Below are 17,245 nucleotides of genomic sequence, written 5' to 3'. Positions count from 1 at the left end.
CCCCCAATATGCTTCCAACTTATCTTTCTAGCCTCAAGTTCTACACCTCTACCTCCAAAACCATATTGTGTGTGGTCACACTGATTAAATTATAATTATGCAAATTTATACCAAGCACTTTTCTAACTCCATGCTTTTCTTCTCCACCATATTCACCTACAGCAGTCCCACTCCTCCTCTACGGTCTAGTGTAAATCTCATGTTGCCAAGAAACTATTACGGATCCTTATCGAAATTGACTTCTCCTCCTGTACTCCTGAAACACTGTCTGAACAACAATCATTGCCCTTGCTATGGCTCACTTTGTGCTTGATTTATTTTATTTTTTATTTATTTATTTATTTATCTATCTATTTATTTATTTATTTATTTATTTATTTTGGGTTTATTTTTGCTGTATCTATTTTCTCGAGTTGGCACAACATAGGAGCATGTTATTCTTCTTCGTGTCATCTCTTGCATAGTATACACAATAGGTGCTCAATAAGTGTCTGTTGATTGGCTTATCAATGTACTTATTTTGGTAGAAACGATGAGAATTAAACCTAACTTTTAATCATTATTTCTTAAGACTCGGTGTTTTCTAGCCTGGAAATGAACCCCTGTTAGAACTTCACATTTCCGTCTTTCTGTTAGGAGGCATTAACATAGGGACATGACAAGGCATTGGATATTTGCAAAGCAGAGTATTTCAGGACAAACGAATTGAGGCTGTCAGGTCACAGAGCCAGGCCTGGGCTTGCTAGACGCCATTACTCAGTGACTCACAAAGAGAACCATAATATGGCAGCGTGTGACTGGATTTTAGCAAAAGAATGCAATGGGCACAGAGTAAGTCTTGAAATATTACTCTTTGGGTTCTTCTTTCTTATACTTCTTGACATTCCCCTAGTAGGGAGAGGCATCCGCTTGCCTCAAGAATGAGGGTTGTCATAGTAGGACTACAGAAAGAGAGAAAAAGGTAATATTTAGTGTTTTGGGTTTTCAAATTACACTCTTTTATGTATTACATCAGTTAATCTGCACAATCTTTGAGATAAGAACTATTACTATTCCTATTTTACAGATGAGTTAACCAAAAAATTAAGTATAAGAAGGGAATTTTTGTTACATTCTAGCAAACTCAAGACTTTGCCTTAGGGCACAGTTTTTCTACTGATACTTCTAAGGGTCAGTGGGTAGGCTGGTGGAGGGGATGTCTGAGAACTTCCTGAAATTATAAGCAATGCTTTTGCATATGTGCATATGGGATTTTCTGGAGAGAGTGTATATAGGTTTTATCAGGCTCATAAAAGCTTAAAAAGACTTCATAACACCATTTCCCCTACCAATAAATTTATAAAGTAAGAAAAGGGCAGTGCAGGGTTGAAAACATCGGAGCTGAAAATATGAAGCCCTATTCTTCACGAGGGTTATCAGGCAATTCACCTTAGTGAAAAGATTGCTACCCACATTCCTGCTCTGGACTCAGGTTACTCATACTTCAACTCTATCGGTGAGCTCGATGGTTCTCAAAGTGTGGTCCCTGAACCACTATCATCAGTATCATATGGGAACTTATTAGAAATGAAAATTGGGGTTCTATCCCAGGCCTCCTGAATCTAAACTCTGGGGGCAAAGCCCATCAATCTGTTTAAATAGTCCTCCAAATTATTCTGATTGATGCTAAAGTCTGAGAACAACTGCTTCACTGAAGTTTATGGTTCATCCCTCTGGATCCTTGTGCTGGATAAGTGATGCTCTGAGAGGTTCTGGAGGTTCTGGAAAGCATTTTAAAGCTTTCTTTGGTGGAAGCAGGGCATTGTTTTCTTAAGGCTACAGAACTAAAGGCAATGCTGTTAACTCCCCAGGCTCAGTCCAAAGCAAGAATGAACATCCATGAGGCTGTTGAGTCTCAGTGACTCTTATCACATAGTCTGCATGGGTATTCTGTACTGGCTATTGATGAATCACTCTAGCATTTCTGTCAATAACCACCACAACAAATGACAATAAAATTAATAGCAAAAATAGAAGCAATAAAATGTTATGATATTTGTATTTTTCACCCCTTTCATTATGAAAAATGGTACTATTAATAATAATTATTTATTATAAGATAATGTTATATGCAAAAATATATATAAAACATATATTATGTTAAGAACCCTATGAATTAGGTATGTAATACCATTGTACAGATAAGGACATGAGACTTAAAGAGTTAAGTCAATTGTCCAAGATCATATCAGTTATAAGAGGTGGAGCCTGGATTTGAAGTAAGGTTTTTCTGACTCCCAACCAGGTACTCTTAATCATTGTATCATATTTCTGTCATTTACCATTCATTTGTTGTGTATTCATCCAAAAACTATTTATTGGATGTCTATATGTGCCTGCTCCTACACTGGTGCTAGAGTTGAGTTTGAAGGTAAATGGTCCAGAGTGGAGTTGGGTATATCATCAAGTATCACAGTATAGTGTGATGAGTACCAAAGTGGGGAAATGAACAAAATGCAGGAGGAAACGTGCAGTAGAGAGAAGAAAGTTATTCCTGGGCTTTCATTATCAATGTCCTGTTAGAAAGTACTGAGCTTCTGCCTCTAAAAAACTTAGTCACTTGTTGGGTGTTTAGAAAGTCAACACAAGACATCTCATTATTACAAGTCACCATGTATTAGCTGAATGGCTAGCCTTCTTGCTTGAGTATCATGTTACTTGGAGTGTCACTTTGCCTTTTCCATTAATTTATTTTAAAAACTGGAAAAAGATGATGATGATAAGACACTCACCATGTGCACTGTGTCAAACACGTTCTGTATATTTAAGCCTCACAACATCTCTGAGATGAGGTAACTGAGGTGTACAGAAATTTCCTACCTTCGAGGGGATATAATTTTAAATTAGTCAAAAGAGAGCCAAGATTCTAGTATTTAGAAGTAAAAAAGCCAAAATATTGAGAAGCTCTAAGACGGTCACATAGCAAACAGCAGAATTAGATACATACACTTGCCACATAGGACTTTAATTCAATGTCCTAGGAAATCACCTCCAAGTCCGAGAGAAGATGTAAGTGGTAGAAGATAAAATCGTAGAATCACAAGATTAGAAGTGAATTCAGAATATCACCCAGCCTAAGGAGTGACAGCAACAAGATAGCAGAGTAGAAAGCCATGGACTCTCCTTCCTCCTACAAACACACTGATTCAACAACAATTCTCAGACAACTTCTCTGTGTGAGAAAACTAAAAATTAGTTGAAAGTCTCCTGTACTCTGAGTAAACATGCAAACCAGACTTGTGGAAACCAGTAGGGAGATTCAGGACACCCTCCCACAAGAGTACCTGTCCCAGCCACACAATCAAGAAGACTCTCCTAGGGGAGAGAAGAAACTGGTTTGCATGTCCAGCACCCCAACTTTTCTGAGGAGACTCCCCAAAGGACTGGCTTTTGTCTTGCCAAGCTTGGCGCTCTGATGAGTCCAGCACAGTTGAGCCACCTGGGGGTACTGGAGATGATGACATGGGCTGATAGATGCCATAGACCCTCCCCACTGCTCAACATGGAACAAGCTGATGAAAAACCTCAGCTCTCGGCTTCTTCTTTGGGAGTCAAAGGGTTGATCTATGTATCCAGCACCCTAACTTCTCTGGGCTGCCCAAAGAACTGGCATCTTTCTTTCCAGTCTTGGGGTTCTGACAGATCTAGCTATCTGGAGGAGAGCTGAGATGGAGGTTTAGACTGGTAGATACCATAGTTTTCCCCTTGTTCATCACAAAGTGAGTAGACTAAAACAACAGCTGTCTGTTTCTCTCTGGGGAGGGACAGAGTTGGTATAGGCCCCCAGAATCCTTGTCAGACTAAATCATGGGGGTCTTCTCCAGTATAAGGCCAGTCCACAAAGACTAGGAAAGGTGTCTGCTTTGTCTAGTGTACAGACACCAACACAGAGAGTTACAAAAAGACCAGGAATAGCCAAATCAATCCTGAGAAAGAAGAATAAAGCTGGAGGTACCATATTTCCTGATTTCAAACTATTTTACAAAGCTATGGTAATCAAAACAATATGGTACTGGCATAAAGACAGACATATAGACCAATGCAACAGAATAATGAGCCCAGAAATAAATCCAAATGTATATGGTCAACTAATGTTCAACAAGCGTACCAAGAATATACAAAAAAATAGGGGAAAAAATAGTCTTCAACAAATGGTGCTGGAAAAACTGCATATTGACATGCAAAAGAATACAACTGAGCCCTTATATTAAACTATACACAAAATCAATGAAAAGGGGATTAAAGACTTAAACATAAGACCTGAAACCATAAAGCTCCTAGAAGAAATGACATGGGAAAAGTCTTGTGACATGGGTCTTGGCAATGATTTCATGGATATAGCACTAAAAGCAGAGGCAACAAAAACAAAAATAGACAAGTGGGACTATATCAGACTAAAAAGCTTTTAACAGCAAAAGAAATAGAAGAGTAAGAAGGCAATCTATTGGAGAAAATATTTCCATACCATATATCTGATAAGGCATTGATATGTAAAATATATAAGGCACTCCTACAACTCAATACCAAGAAAACTAACAACATGATTTAAAAATGTGCAAAGGACTTTAATAGACATTTCTCCAAAGAAGACATACATTTGGCCAACAGGGATACGAAAGAATGCTCAACACTACTAATCACCTGGGAAATGTAAATCAAAACCACAATGAGATATCACTTCCTATCTCTTAGGGTGGCTATTATCAAAAAACAAAAGACAAGTGTTGGCAAGGATGTGAAAAAATTGGAACCCTGTACACTGTTGAAAAATGGTGCAGCCTCTATGGAAAACAGCATAAAGTTTCCTTAAAAAATTAAAATAGAACTATTATATGATCTAGCAATCCCACTTCTGGGTATTTATCCAAAAGAACTGAAATCAGGATCTCAAAAAGATATTAGTAACCCCTATATTCGTTCACAATATTAACAATTCACAATATTCAACACTATTCACAATAACTAAGATGTGGAAATAACTTAAATGTCCATTGACAGATGAATGGATAAAGAAAATATGGCATAGACATACAATGGAATATTATTTTCCTTTAAAAAGAAGAAAATTCTCCAATATGTGACAATATGGATGAACCTTAAGGACACTGTACTAAGTGAAATAAGTCAGTCACAGAAAGACAAATACTGTATGATTCTGCTTATATGAAGTATCTAAAGTAGTCAAATTCATAGAATCAAAAAGTGGAATGGTGGTTGCCAGGGGCTGGGGGAAGGTGGAAATGGGAAGTTACTAATCAGTTTCAGCTAAGCAAGATGAATAAACTCTAGGGATCTGCTGTATGACACTGTACCAATAGTCAACAATAATGTATAGTTAAAAATCTGTTAAGGGCAGATCTCATGGTAAGTGTTTTTACCATAATAAAATAAAAAAATCTCTAAAAATTGATAGAAAAAAGGAATGTCATCTAGCCTAAGTAAAATGTTTAGGATGGATCACATCTTAATTTTTTAAATGGATATTAATGTTGATGAAAAATCTGTTGTGTCATTAAAAATTTCCAACTTAACTTGTCATTAAAAATTTCCATAATTTGCTCCAACTGTCATCAATCAGGAAACGTTCTTTGTTCCTAACCCACATTCCTCACACATTAGCCTAAATTATTTTGCTCCATTGTAAGGGCAATCAACTGTCACCATTCTTGATATAATTCATCATGATTTAAAAAACGTTATTAAAATAATCTTCATGCTTAAAAACACAGTTCTTTTAAAATATTTATTTATAAGTAGTACGTATTAATTCCTCATCTACAGATGAGCTTTATTCTTTTCCTCTAAACATTTTCTAATTTTTCTCATAAAATATGAGCCTGATAACTAAACTGGAGCTGAGTAGCCTGAAATGTTAATGAATATTACATGCATCAACTTTATTTTGTGATAGTAATACAAAGTCCAATATTTACAGTTTAAAAAAAATTAATAATTCCTTGGCAAACATTTTAAGGCTGATGTTGACATTCCATTTCACAAATGAGAAAACTGAGACAGAGAGAAGGCATAACTTAGCAAAAAGACATGGCTAACTAGTAAGCGCCAGAATTGGGAATCAGTATCAGGTCTCTTATTAGAACTCTCTGGCTGTTTCCATGACATTGTGATTTGTGTGAGTGCAGAGCTGAAAAGGTGTATTTGCCAGCCCTTCTTAAGGACCATCATTGGGTTTCCCTGACAGGACATATATTTATAGGTTCTCCACAGCTTAACAAAAGACACTAACTAGCATATGATCTTAAAACATTGACAGCCATGGTGTTCCACAACTTCTAAAAATTCAACAAAAGTCACCCAGTCATCCAGAAATGGGATCATATGGACTCAAAATAGTTATCAATACATTACATATTTGTAACTAATTTAACCATCTACTCCAAACAATATAGCCAACAGCTAAAAACAGCACCATTAATTTAAGGCAATGGCACTTAAGGAGTTAATATGCAGAGAGGCAAAATATCTTAATCAAAAAAAGCATATGCCTCCCTTTTTACCTTCCCTGGCATGGGATTTGATGCTTTGCTTTATGACTGGCCAGCTGGCTGCTAGCTAGATAAACAGAGAACCTTTGCCCATCTCACAGGCTTTTGTGATTAAGGTCTGGCGTCTTTAAGAAGACATTCCACACTGAGCCATGTCAGAAGGAGAGGGTTAAGGAAAATGGGAGAAGTCGGATTTGTTGGCTAGTGAGGACTAGGGGTGTGAGCCAGACTGTCCAGGAAGCCTGATGCTCCCTACAAGGCAAGGTTGAGCAGACTACAGCAATGGGCTTTTCATTCAAGGGAGCTCAAGATGAACATACACTTCAAAATCTAGTCTGAGAATCTTCCTACTTCGCTTCGGCCCAAATCAGATTTCCTTTGCTCCTTGCAAATTCACTCACCTTTAAATTTTCTCCTGGAACCACACCAAATCTGACATCCTCTTGATTTTAGCTTTGAGTAATTTTAACAAAATTCTTAATGACCTAACTTGAAGTCAGTAGCCCCTGGTTCCTCAGACAACCTTAAAATGAACACACGGAGAGAAATGTTCTGTGTTCAGGATTGACCTTGGATGATTCTAGAGTAGATTTAATGTTGCTTGTCATACATCGCTAAAATAGGTTTGCCATTTGAAGAACTAAAATTATTGTTCAGGAGTGACTTCCATAAAAATACTTTGGATAAGAAAATTAAAGACAACACGGTGGTCCTATGAAGAGTCATATCTGCAGGTACCACAGAGCATTTCTTTGCAGAACTCCTTTATTCCACTCCCTCTTCTCCCAGTAGGTGAGTAAATTGATGTCGAGAATGTCGTGACCGTAACAGGGTGATTCAAAAAGAATTGAACATTTATATATAAACGTGTGGTCAAAACCGATTTTAATAGTTATTTTCATAATATTACAAATGGTTGGTCTGTGCTAACAGAACACATCAATTCTATACCTAAATTAATTCCATCCCCTTTGTTGCACATCATCATCAACAGTTGAAGGAGAGAGTCATGATGCAATCCTTTATTTCCTCAAGGATGTAAGCAAGAGGTGATACAAACATGAAGTTTGTGATGCATCCCAACATTAAAAAACTGCAGAAAACCTACTCTAGTAATATATTTTTGAAAGTTCCATTTTCTTTTGAATCATCCTTGATTTCAGAAAACCACTTGAAAAGGTCTTCCATGTTATCCTGATTAATAAGACATTGAATTAATAAGACACTGAAAGGAGGATGGATGGTTGGATAGCTGAAGAATCCTCATCTGGCTAAACATAATAATTCTTCTGTGAAAGTAGGTCCATGTGGCAGCCTGAAGAGGGGCTGGATGAGCCTGAGTGAAAGGTCTGCTCATTGGATTTGTTGATGATACAGTGTGGGAGGGGAAGCTTGAATGATAGATGAGAAAGTCAACATCGACTGAAAATTATCACAGGCTCTAGCACTGGACTGAACCCACAGGATTAAATTTAATCATAATGAACACAAACTACACAAGTTCAAGATGAGATAATCTTGATTTGACTGCAGTTCATGTAATCTGGGATTTTAATTGACCATAAAGATTTATACATGCCAAAATTTTGATATAAAAGCAACAACATTCTACTTTCCTCCAAGCCCCTGACAAATCTCCCTAGAATTCATCTCTGTACAATCTTGGCTGCATGAAGAAAGGCGTGTGTTCAGATCACAGGAAGGGTTGATCCTAGCATACTCTGAATTAATCACCTCACAACTATAGTATCGTGTTTTGTTCTGACACTGACATTGACAAATCCGATGCATTTATACTGGGAGAGACAGACTATACAGAGGACCAGAAACTGTCATGTAAAGAGGGGTTGAGGAACTGTGAATATATTTTAAAGAAGGAAAGACTCAAAGGCTCACGTAGACATACATTTAAAGAAGTATAGTACAGTGATTAAGAGTATGGGCTCTGGCATCAGAGGCCTGATACATCATAGGCATTTAATAAATGCTTTATCTCTCCTTTGTAAAGACATACTACACAAAGAACCAAGGTCCCAGAAGTAATTATAAAGGAGGTACATACACACACTAGTTAAGCACCTGGTAGCAACAGCAAGGCAAATAATAGCCACTCTTTATCACCTGCCCCACAGCTGGCAATAGTTGTCATGAAAATGATGTGGTGTGCTGAAATGGTAGTTGCCTCCTGGTAACTGAACAAGAAGGCAGCTTGAGTGAGAGAGAACTGCCTTTTTTTCTTTTTTCTTTTTTTAAGGAAGAAATTTACATTTAAGATATTGTGAGTTTTAGTGGGTCCAAGTCAACTAAAAATAGAGTTAGCTCTCAGAAAATAAAATACCTTTTATCTTCTCTAATCTTGGCTCTCTTTTGTTTGTTTGTTTGTTTGTTTTTTCATAAACTTTGACAAATGCATTTACCCCCCTGATGTCATGATATTGTGCTGTTTTGTCCCCCAATGAAATTACCTGCTATTGAAGCTTAATGAAAAAATACATTCGTTTCCGCTTCACAGCTATCAGAAGAATCTATTACAGTGTTTGTTTTCTCTTCATGTGAGATAATTTGGGGAAATGCTAGCTCCTCACTCCACAGAAGGTCACTAACTAAAATGAGATGGTTTAATTGATAAGTACTCTTTAAGGAATGTGGAGTATTCCCAAGATCCTATCCTGGCAGGGCTCTGGGCTTTGGAATGAAATCAAAGTCTTGTTAAAAGCTCAGCATCTAAATGTAGCCATTCAGAAAATAACCATGAAAATTCCTTTTTTCCCCTTAAGCTATCTGTTCTTTAAAGTGTCGTGAAATGTAAAATAATTTTAAAGGTCTTACCCACTTAGCTCAAATATAAAATACATACAATGTCAAAATGGGTTAGAGTTTAAGCATAACACTTATAACTTGATTATTTAATATATATTATTTCATGTATAAGTGATAAATGTGTGTAATAAACATACATCTGTCTCTCTCAATATTATACACACACACACACACACACACGCACATATATATATAATTTACATGGATAGATAATTCCTTCTGAGAGTCAATTATATCACTGAGTATTATCATACAAAATGCAGGAAAGTATTAATATAGTTCCTTGGGAACCCATAGGATTTTTCTGTTTTGGTATGCTTTATCTATTCCTTACCTCAATAAAGGCACTGGCTCCAAGGAAAACTAACAAACCAGGTTCCCAAAACAAAATTCTAAAGGTTGAGAAGTCAGGGCAAAGACCCACTGAGATGATTTGATATGGAGGTAGGCAGATAATCATGAAGTCTTTGAACCAAATTTATTTCATTAGATTCCACTTCTAGACTTCTTCTATAAATGAAACTTTCCCATGCCCATTTAGTTCCACTTATGTAATATGTTTGTTCAACACAATCCTTCAGTTAAATCATTAAAGGGCACCAACTGCCTTACTATTACATGCCTCAAACATTCTGGCCCAGTTTCCCTCTGCAGCCTCCACTTTCCTTCCCCCATGATTCACCATACACCAGTTCCCCTCACCCTTTAGCCTCTCCCGTCTTCCCCGAACCTCTTTCTGCTTCAGGGTAGTCACACATCCTGTTCATCCTCCTCATCTTAGCCTGGCTTATCCTCATCCTTGAACCCTAGCCTAAACATTGTTTCTGAAGGAAGGTCTTTCCTATAACTTCAGTCTACTCCTCCGTGCACTAGATCAAGATCTGGGGTTATGAATTCCCACAGCTTGATAGTTGTCTTTCATGGCATTTAGTGTGATTGCCACAATTTTCAGTTCCCTGTGTAATGACTTGTTTAGCGTCTGTCTCTTCTACTAGACTGTAAACCCCATTATGGCAGAAGTGGTGCTGACACAGTGAGATGGTACTTGGCACACAGTAGATGTGCCATGAATACTTCTGGAATGAATGAATAGGAGGAACCCACTGAGAATCTAAAGCTACTTGCACTTCATTTCCATCCACTTGGGTGATGCCTGACTGGAAAATTTTGGTCTTAAGTTTATTTAAGAAAGTGTCAGAACCCCTGCCCCCTTTCTTTTTGCCCTCCCCATACCCCCCTGCACCCCAACACACACACCTCAGGGAGTCTGTGAAAACTGCCAGTGAAAGATACTACTTTTTACTGCAGAATCTTGTCGCATATTCTGGAATTTTATAGATAATACACACTTGTAGTTTTGCCCCCGTGGTTACTAGAAAGGAGAGTGTTCTTAATGACACTTGAATGCTCCTGCCCTTCCCATTACCAGGTGATGGTAAGACTAATGATTGAGTAGAGGAGAATTAGAAAAATAACTAGCCATAAATTAAATCCTACTATGATCTAATTCTACTGAGATTCTTCTTTACAAAATACAAGCAGCTCTGCCTAAGTTCTCCATTTGAACCCAAAGGTGTACTTTCATTCAGCTTAGTGCACACCTTTGGGAAAAAATATAGCTCCAAATTATGAAACTAACACATTTCCACATTTCTTCTGATCAACTGAAATGGGTCTGGCACCACCCTCAGGCATTCTACAGAATTTACAAAACAAAGAAAATATTAAAAATCAAAAGAAAAAGGAAAATATTTTTGTATTTCTAAAAGGCAATCTCTTATGAATATAACCCTAGTAGAAAATAAAATATCTTTGACTGATGCTGTCTGTAGTAAAATGGACACAGGGACAAGTCTAAATGGTTTATTAAGTAAGAAAGACTGAACATATGAAAAATTGTTCTCTCCTAGAATATTTCTAACCCACGCATGTAATTTATATCATGGCACAATTCGACAAAAAAGGTCTACTGTTTTTGGCAAAACATGCTTACATGCTGCAAACATGCTTAATTAGGATGCAAGTTGAAAGCACAGTTTGATACGCTTGACAGCCATGCTTTAGACAGCAATTTCTACTATTATTATTATTATTTTACTTAATGGAAACCTATGAAAGGCAGAAATATAGAAGCAGAAGACAAAGTTACTAAAGACATTTTAATCTCACGATTCTCATTTGTGTGTCCACATCACAAGTATTATGCTCTGAACATGCCCAACTTGGAAGAGTAATGAAAGAAATTGTTTTGGGAATGAAAGCTTACTCCCATGGATATTTGAAAAAGATGTCAGCATTTAAGTTAATCAATATCTGTTTCTAGTGGGCTTTACTTTGAGAAGTGATGGCCTCTTTCTGGGAAAGAAGGATAATTCTTTAACCTGACATTCCATTCCATTTACTTTAAGATGTAAATAAATGCCTCCATTAAATGAAGGCCATGGTCAGTTAACATCCAGAGCAGTCTTTTCCATATTGCAGCTACTTACTCACCATTCAGTAGGAACAGCTAGATCCTAAAAATAAATCTAAGAGAATATAACACAGGGCACCATTTTCAAACTGGTAATCCCAGTTTTTCCAGGGCTGTGTCTTATAATTCTGTGTTTTTATGGATTATAGATTAAGGATGTAAAAAGGGAGGTCCAGTTTATAGGTCTGAATGAGGCACAAGAGGAACCTGGTTATATTACCTGAATATTCTAGCTATTTCACTTAAATTTTAGTTACCATTTTTAAGAGGTAACTATGTGTGACAAAAAGGTAATATGTAGAGTTAAAGCATTATATGAAATAGTGGAAAGAGTTCTGGCCTCTGTTGCCTTCCCTCTACTCGCTATATGACCTCAGATAAGTTATTTCAGTAACTTTCAGCTCTGGGCCCTAACTTCCCATTTGGTTGCCTCATCTGCAAATGACAGTTATTGTGATGAGGATCAGGGAAAATCATGAAGTCTACAAAAATGGTTTTGATAGTTTGAAAAGGCATATAAGATTGGAATGTTTCTGTGATAACTTGAAAATTATATCTACCAGAGATCACCAATCTGAAGAGTTACAAGTTAACAACTTCAGGAGTGGATATCTGACCTGAGTTATCTGGGTTTACTGTTTTAAGTTCTTATTTTACCTCTGTAGACATAGCCTTAGAGTTCAGTAAAATGTGAAAAAGTTAACTAGGTACTCTATTTTGTGAGATTCTATTAAAATTTTCAGTGATTTATTTTCTATTATAAAAATAATACACGCTTATTTTAGAAGCTTCCAACAGCTCAGAATGGTGTAAAGGGACTTTTCCTCCACTGCTGCTTGCTTTCTTAGAGCTGTTTCTCTTCAGTTCTCCCTCCCCCTCCTCCCTTCCTCCTCTCTTCCTTCTCATCCTCCCTTTCTTTCTGTCTCTGTCTGTTTGTCTATTCATTGTCTGTCTGTCTGTCTTCTCTCTCTCTCTCACACACACACACACGCACGCACGACTCCCCATTTTCACTTCCCAGAAATAACTATTATGGACAGTTTTTTATAAAATCGAATACTTTGAAAATGGAAAACACTGGAAAACAATTTATGCATTTAAAAAAATTAAATTAAAGAAAAATCTAGAATTATGCCATGCCACTCAGAGTTGGTGAAATCTCAACTTCCCTTGGAAAACAGAATGACCAATTGCTGGGAGAGGGAACTGAAACAATAGTCTTGTAAACAAACTGTCCGAAGCTTATGGCTAGAGAGGGCCCACAGTAATGATGAGACAAAGCCTTTAAGGAACAGCACCTCCTCCTTGTGGTTAACAACTTGATGACTTTCTTCAACATGTTTTAATGATTATCATACCTTCCCCTTCACAAAGGATTGATTTATTATGGTTTAAATTTAAAGAATACTGGTTTCCTAGTTTTGAATCAGGCTTATATTACACAACACATAAAATCAGTGACTTTGTTCTAGGCAAGAAAAATCACAGTGTTCATTTAAGTTCAAAAGGAATGGTCCTGGGGAAAAATTCCTCGTGTAGGTCTACATGCTAGCTAACTGGTCTCATCACCAGCTTTCCCACCGCTACTCCTTTCCCCATAGCTGTCATCAGCACCACCGCTCTTAACACTTCTACGGCACCTTAAAATTCACAAACAACTTCACAAGTTCTTTATTCTAATCCTCAAAACAATTTTATCAGGTAGAAGGTACAATCTTAGCTTTTCAAATGCAGATAAAAATCTAAAGCTCAGAGAAGGGAAGTGATTGGCCCAAGATTATTCATCCGTAAAGGTATACTTGGCCAGGTATGCTGATGACTTTCACATGTCTATCTCCAACTCAGAGCTCTCCTGTCAAGCTGCAGGATGCACAATCAATACTTAACATCTGCACTTTAGAATTCAAAATGTAGTTAAACTCAGTTGCCAGGCTAAGTCCATAATATTCTCCCATAAACTTGTTTCTCATTCAGAGGATTTCTTTCTCAGTGACTGGCACCATTATTCTTTCAGTTGTTCAAGCCCCAAACCTAGGCATCCCCTCTACCCACCATCCGTTTTCTCAACATACACGTATACACCATCACCACATCCTATAGATTTTGCCTTCTGAAGATTTCTCAAATCTGTCCATTTTTCACTGTCTCCACTATGAACACTGTAGTCCAATACTCCAGTATCTCTCATTGAAATCATTTCCATGTTACACCTTGCCTTTCCCTCACCACCCCCATTCTACTCATTCTCCACATGCAGCCAGAGTAATCAGGTAATTCTTCTGCCTAAAATCTTTTGCTGGCTTCCCAGGGCTCTTCAGATAAGAATTCTTTGTGTGGCCTATAAGGGCCAGTGTGATCTCATCCCTGTAAACTGGCAAGATAAATGAGCTCATCCCATAGTTTCAGAATATCATGATGTTGTTTAAAAAGTAAATATTTAAGCTTCTGTTTTTTTAATAATGCATAACATTTAATAAGTTAAATGCATTGATTAATTATAGAATGAAGTTTGCACTTGTGGATATTTTTAAGCATTAGTAACACACGATCATATATAAATCTTATTAATCTTTCTGAATTTCTTTCTTAAATGTAACCAAATTCATTTTATTATAACATGTGCATTACTATATACATGTACAAATACATATAACAATATATATTGTATTTATATCCTATACATAAATAATTTATGTAACTAATTTATTTCACCGTGTGTGATACCTGTCTCATGCCTTTGGAGAACTGGAGATAGGGAGGCTGGGACACTCCTCCCGTGTTGTTTAGATTACTCATCTCAGAGTCTGAAAAAGAGGGTCCGCTTCATGCGTGTGTGATTTGTGCACTTGCCAGGGCCTGCACTTAGAAGAGCTTCATGTTTGGTTTATGGTTCAAATGACGAACTGTGTAAGTGTTTTACACAGTACCTAGGACATGATAAACACTTAACAAATGTAGCTATCATCATCGATAGGATTTTTCCTCCAGTATTTTAATCTATTAAATAGTTACCTTATTGACAGGAATAATGTTTTTGACGTTGTAGTAGAAGCCAAAATAAACCATGTTGAAAACCCCATGACGTCCCAAAGTTGCTGTAAATCCTTTGTTGAGGCCCTGGAGTCCCAAGCCTTCCTTCTTAATGATGTGTCTTGCATAACTCATAGTGGATGGTTGCTGCAGGAGAGAGGGGCAAAGCCAGGAAGATCATCTTTGGGAATGTGAAATAGAGTAAATTCTGAATGTAGCCTCCTTTCAAGCCAGAATCGTTAGAGACTTTTTTCCCCCCAAACATGAACTATCATGCCTAAATCCGTGCTTTTAAAATTAGGAAACCCAAAAAGTAAACAAAATTGCATGCATAACAACAGGCCTTAAAGGGAAGATTGTTGGCAAAGAAAAACATAGTTGGTGGAATTAGTGAAACTCATGTCATGTAATAACTATCACCACTTTCAACATGTAAATAGTTGTATCCGATTCTGGATTATCCACACTAATGGAGGGGATTAGGCATATGGATTCACTGGTAGTCCATAACCGTGTGTAATCCGAAAGGAATTTATATTTGGTTCATGAATTCAGCATATTTACCTTTCTAATTACGTTTTTCTAAAGCGGATGTTACAGTTAGTCTTGATTCCATTACCTCAATAGTTTAAACTGACACTAGGTTAGAAAATCGGGCACGGATAAACAGCAGTTGATTGTAGACTTACTTCCTCAAGAGAGCAGGCAATCAATGTGTGTATTACTTGCTATGATAGATGATAAATCAATAGTGTTGGGAGTACTAGGTTACTTTAATTTACTCCTTTCTAACCCTCTACAACTTCTATGGGTTTAAACAGTCGCTAAAGGTTGAGCGACTGTTTCCTTTCTGGAGGTATAGTACAATCAGTATCTCTCCTTGTTAAATTCTGACTGAATAGCAAATAGGGGGAAGTATTCAGTATTTATTTATTTATTTTGCCCATGAGGCAAGCGGCTGACATGACATTTGTTTGCTATTTCACTGAAGCAGGTTGCTGGAGCGGTTGTGGCAGTCTGATGTGCTCTCTGACTAAAGAGTTTTCTTATCATATGCAATTAGAGCTGCATCAGCAGAGCAGCATAGAACAAATCCAATCAAGGCTTTTCATCCAACTTGTATTTATAGCTATGTAATTAACATGATACATTAAATGAGCTTGTTTATATGGTAAATCCTATAGTTTTTGCTCATAAATGTTTTTAAAACTCTAGCTACAATTCTACACTCAACTTCCTCTTTTCATTTGAGAGGATTAATTACAATAAATTATATTAAGCTTAAGAAAACCCTTGTAATATGAAAAAAATCACAGGAGAATGTATCTTAAAACAATAAAAGACATTTCGTATAGGAAAACCAAAAATTTTCAGAAGGTGAAAGTTCACTCTCTGTTTTACAAAATGGGACTTTGTTTGTGTTCTGGCACACTGACTATCAACCCGAATTGTTTATTTTGCTTTTCAAAATAGACCTAAGGACAAGTTGAGCAGAAGTTCATTTCTGTTGGAAAGACTCTAGAAGTGCTGAGCAAACTGCTAGGCACTGCTCTCTTTCTTTGAGGAAGGCAGTCTGGAGGGCAGAGGAAAGAGGAGGTGGCTTTCCTGGGGATGGAAGGAATAGGGCCAAAGTGGGGCTGCCTGGGTCCAGCCCGACCAACACTGGTGCTCCCTGCATCCAAACCGAGCTTTCTCTCCATCCTCACTCACTCTGAGGCCTTGAGGGCAGGAGAGATGAGAACTCAGAGTCCATCTAGATCCAAGAGCAACAGAGGAACCATCGGCTTTGAATGGAAGTGCAGATTAACATGACTTTCCCTAAATAAAACAGGTGGAAAGATGTTTCCATTGTTTAAAAATGCTAGTGTGCTAAATTATCAGAATTAAAAGAAAAGACTTCTACTAGATCTTGGTGAGGATGAGCAAATATTCAAACGACATATACTGATAGTCTATTGCCTGATTTTCACTGGCTTAAGTGTTAGGTGGGTACAAAGAAGTATAACATGGATTTGGAACTCAAGTGCCTTGTCGAGTTTGAACTCTAGTTGTGAATCAATAAGTAAATCAGAGAGTAGTATAGTAGCTAGAAATAAGGGATCAAAACACACACAACCCCAGGTTTGAGTCTCAGCATCACCACTTGCTAGCTCAGGGAATTATTTTACCCTCTGATTTATCCTCACTTTACTCACTTGTGAAATAAAGATAATAATAAAATCTTAGGATTGCTGTGATGTTATATAAGTCAATGAATTTTGTCCTGTGTAAGCATTCACTGTACGTTAGCTGTTAATAATAATAGCAATTGTGCTGATAATAAAAAGTAGTTATAATAATAAAATAACAGGTAATTATTTTGTTCGTTGAAGGTGAC

The 17,245-nt window shown here is 37.1% G+C and overlaps 1 protein-coding gene across 4 annotated transcripts in view; it reads right to left on the bottom strand.

Moving 5' to 3' along the window:
• Positions 1 to 17,245, bottom strand: part of SLC25A21 (solute carrier family 25 member 21) — a 445,505-nt gene that overhangs the window by 7,435 nt on the left and 420,825 nt on the right. For all 4 annotated transcript variants that reach the window (XM_039856524.1, XM_039856525.1, XM_039856522.1 and 1 more), the window contains one exon: positions 14,851 to 15,015. In XM_039856524.1, coding sequence (XP_039712458.1) covers positions 14,851 to 15,015 — 165 coding nt within the window. The remainder of the gene's footprint in view (positions 1 to 14,850; positions 15,016 to 17,245) is intronic.

Source organism: Pteropus medius, unplaced genomic scaffold, assembly GCF_902729225.1.
Source record: "Pteropus medius unplaced genomic scaffold, Ma_sr-lr_union100, whole genome shotgun sequence".
Taxonomy (NCBI): Eukaryota; Metazoa; Chordata; class Mammalia; order Chiroptera; family Pteropodidae; genus Pteropus; species Pteropus medius.
This window is presented reverse-complemented; position numbering and strand designations above follow the sequence as displayed.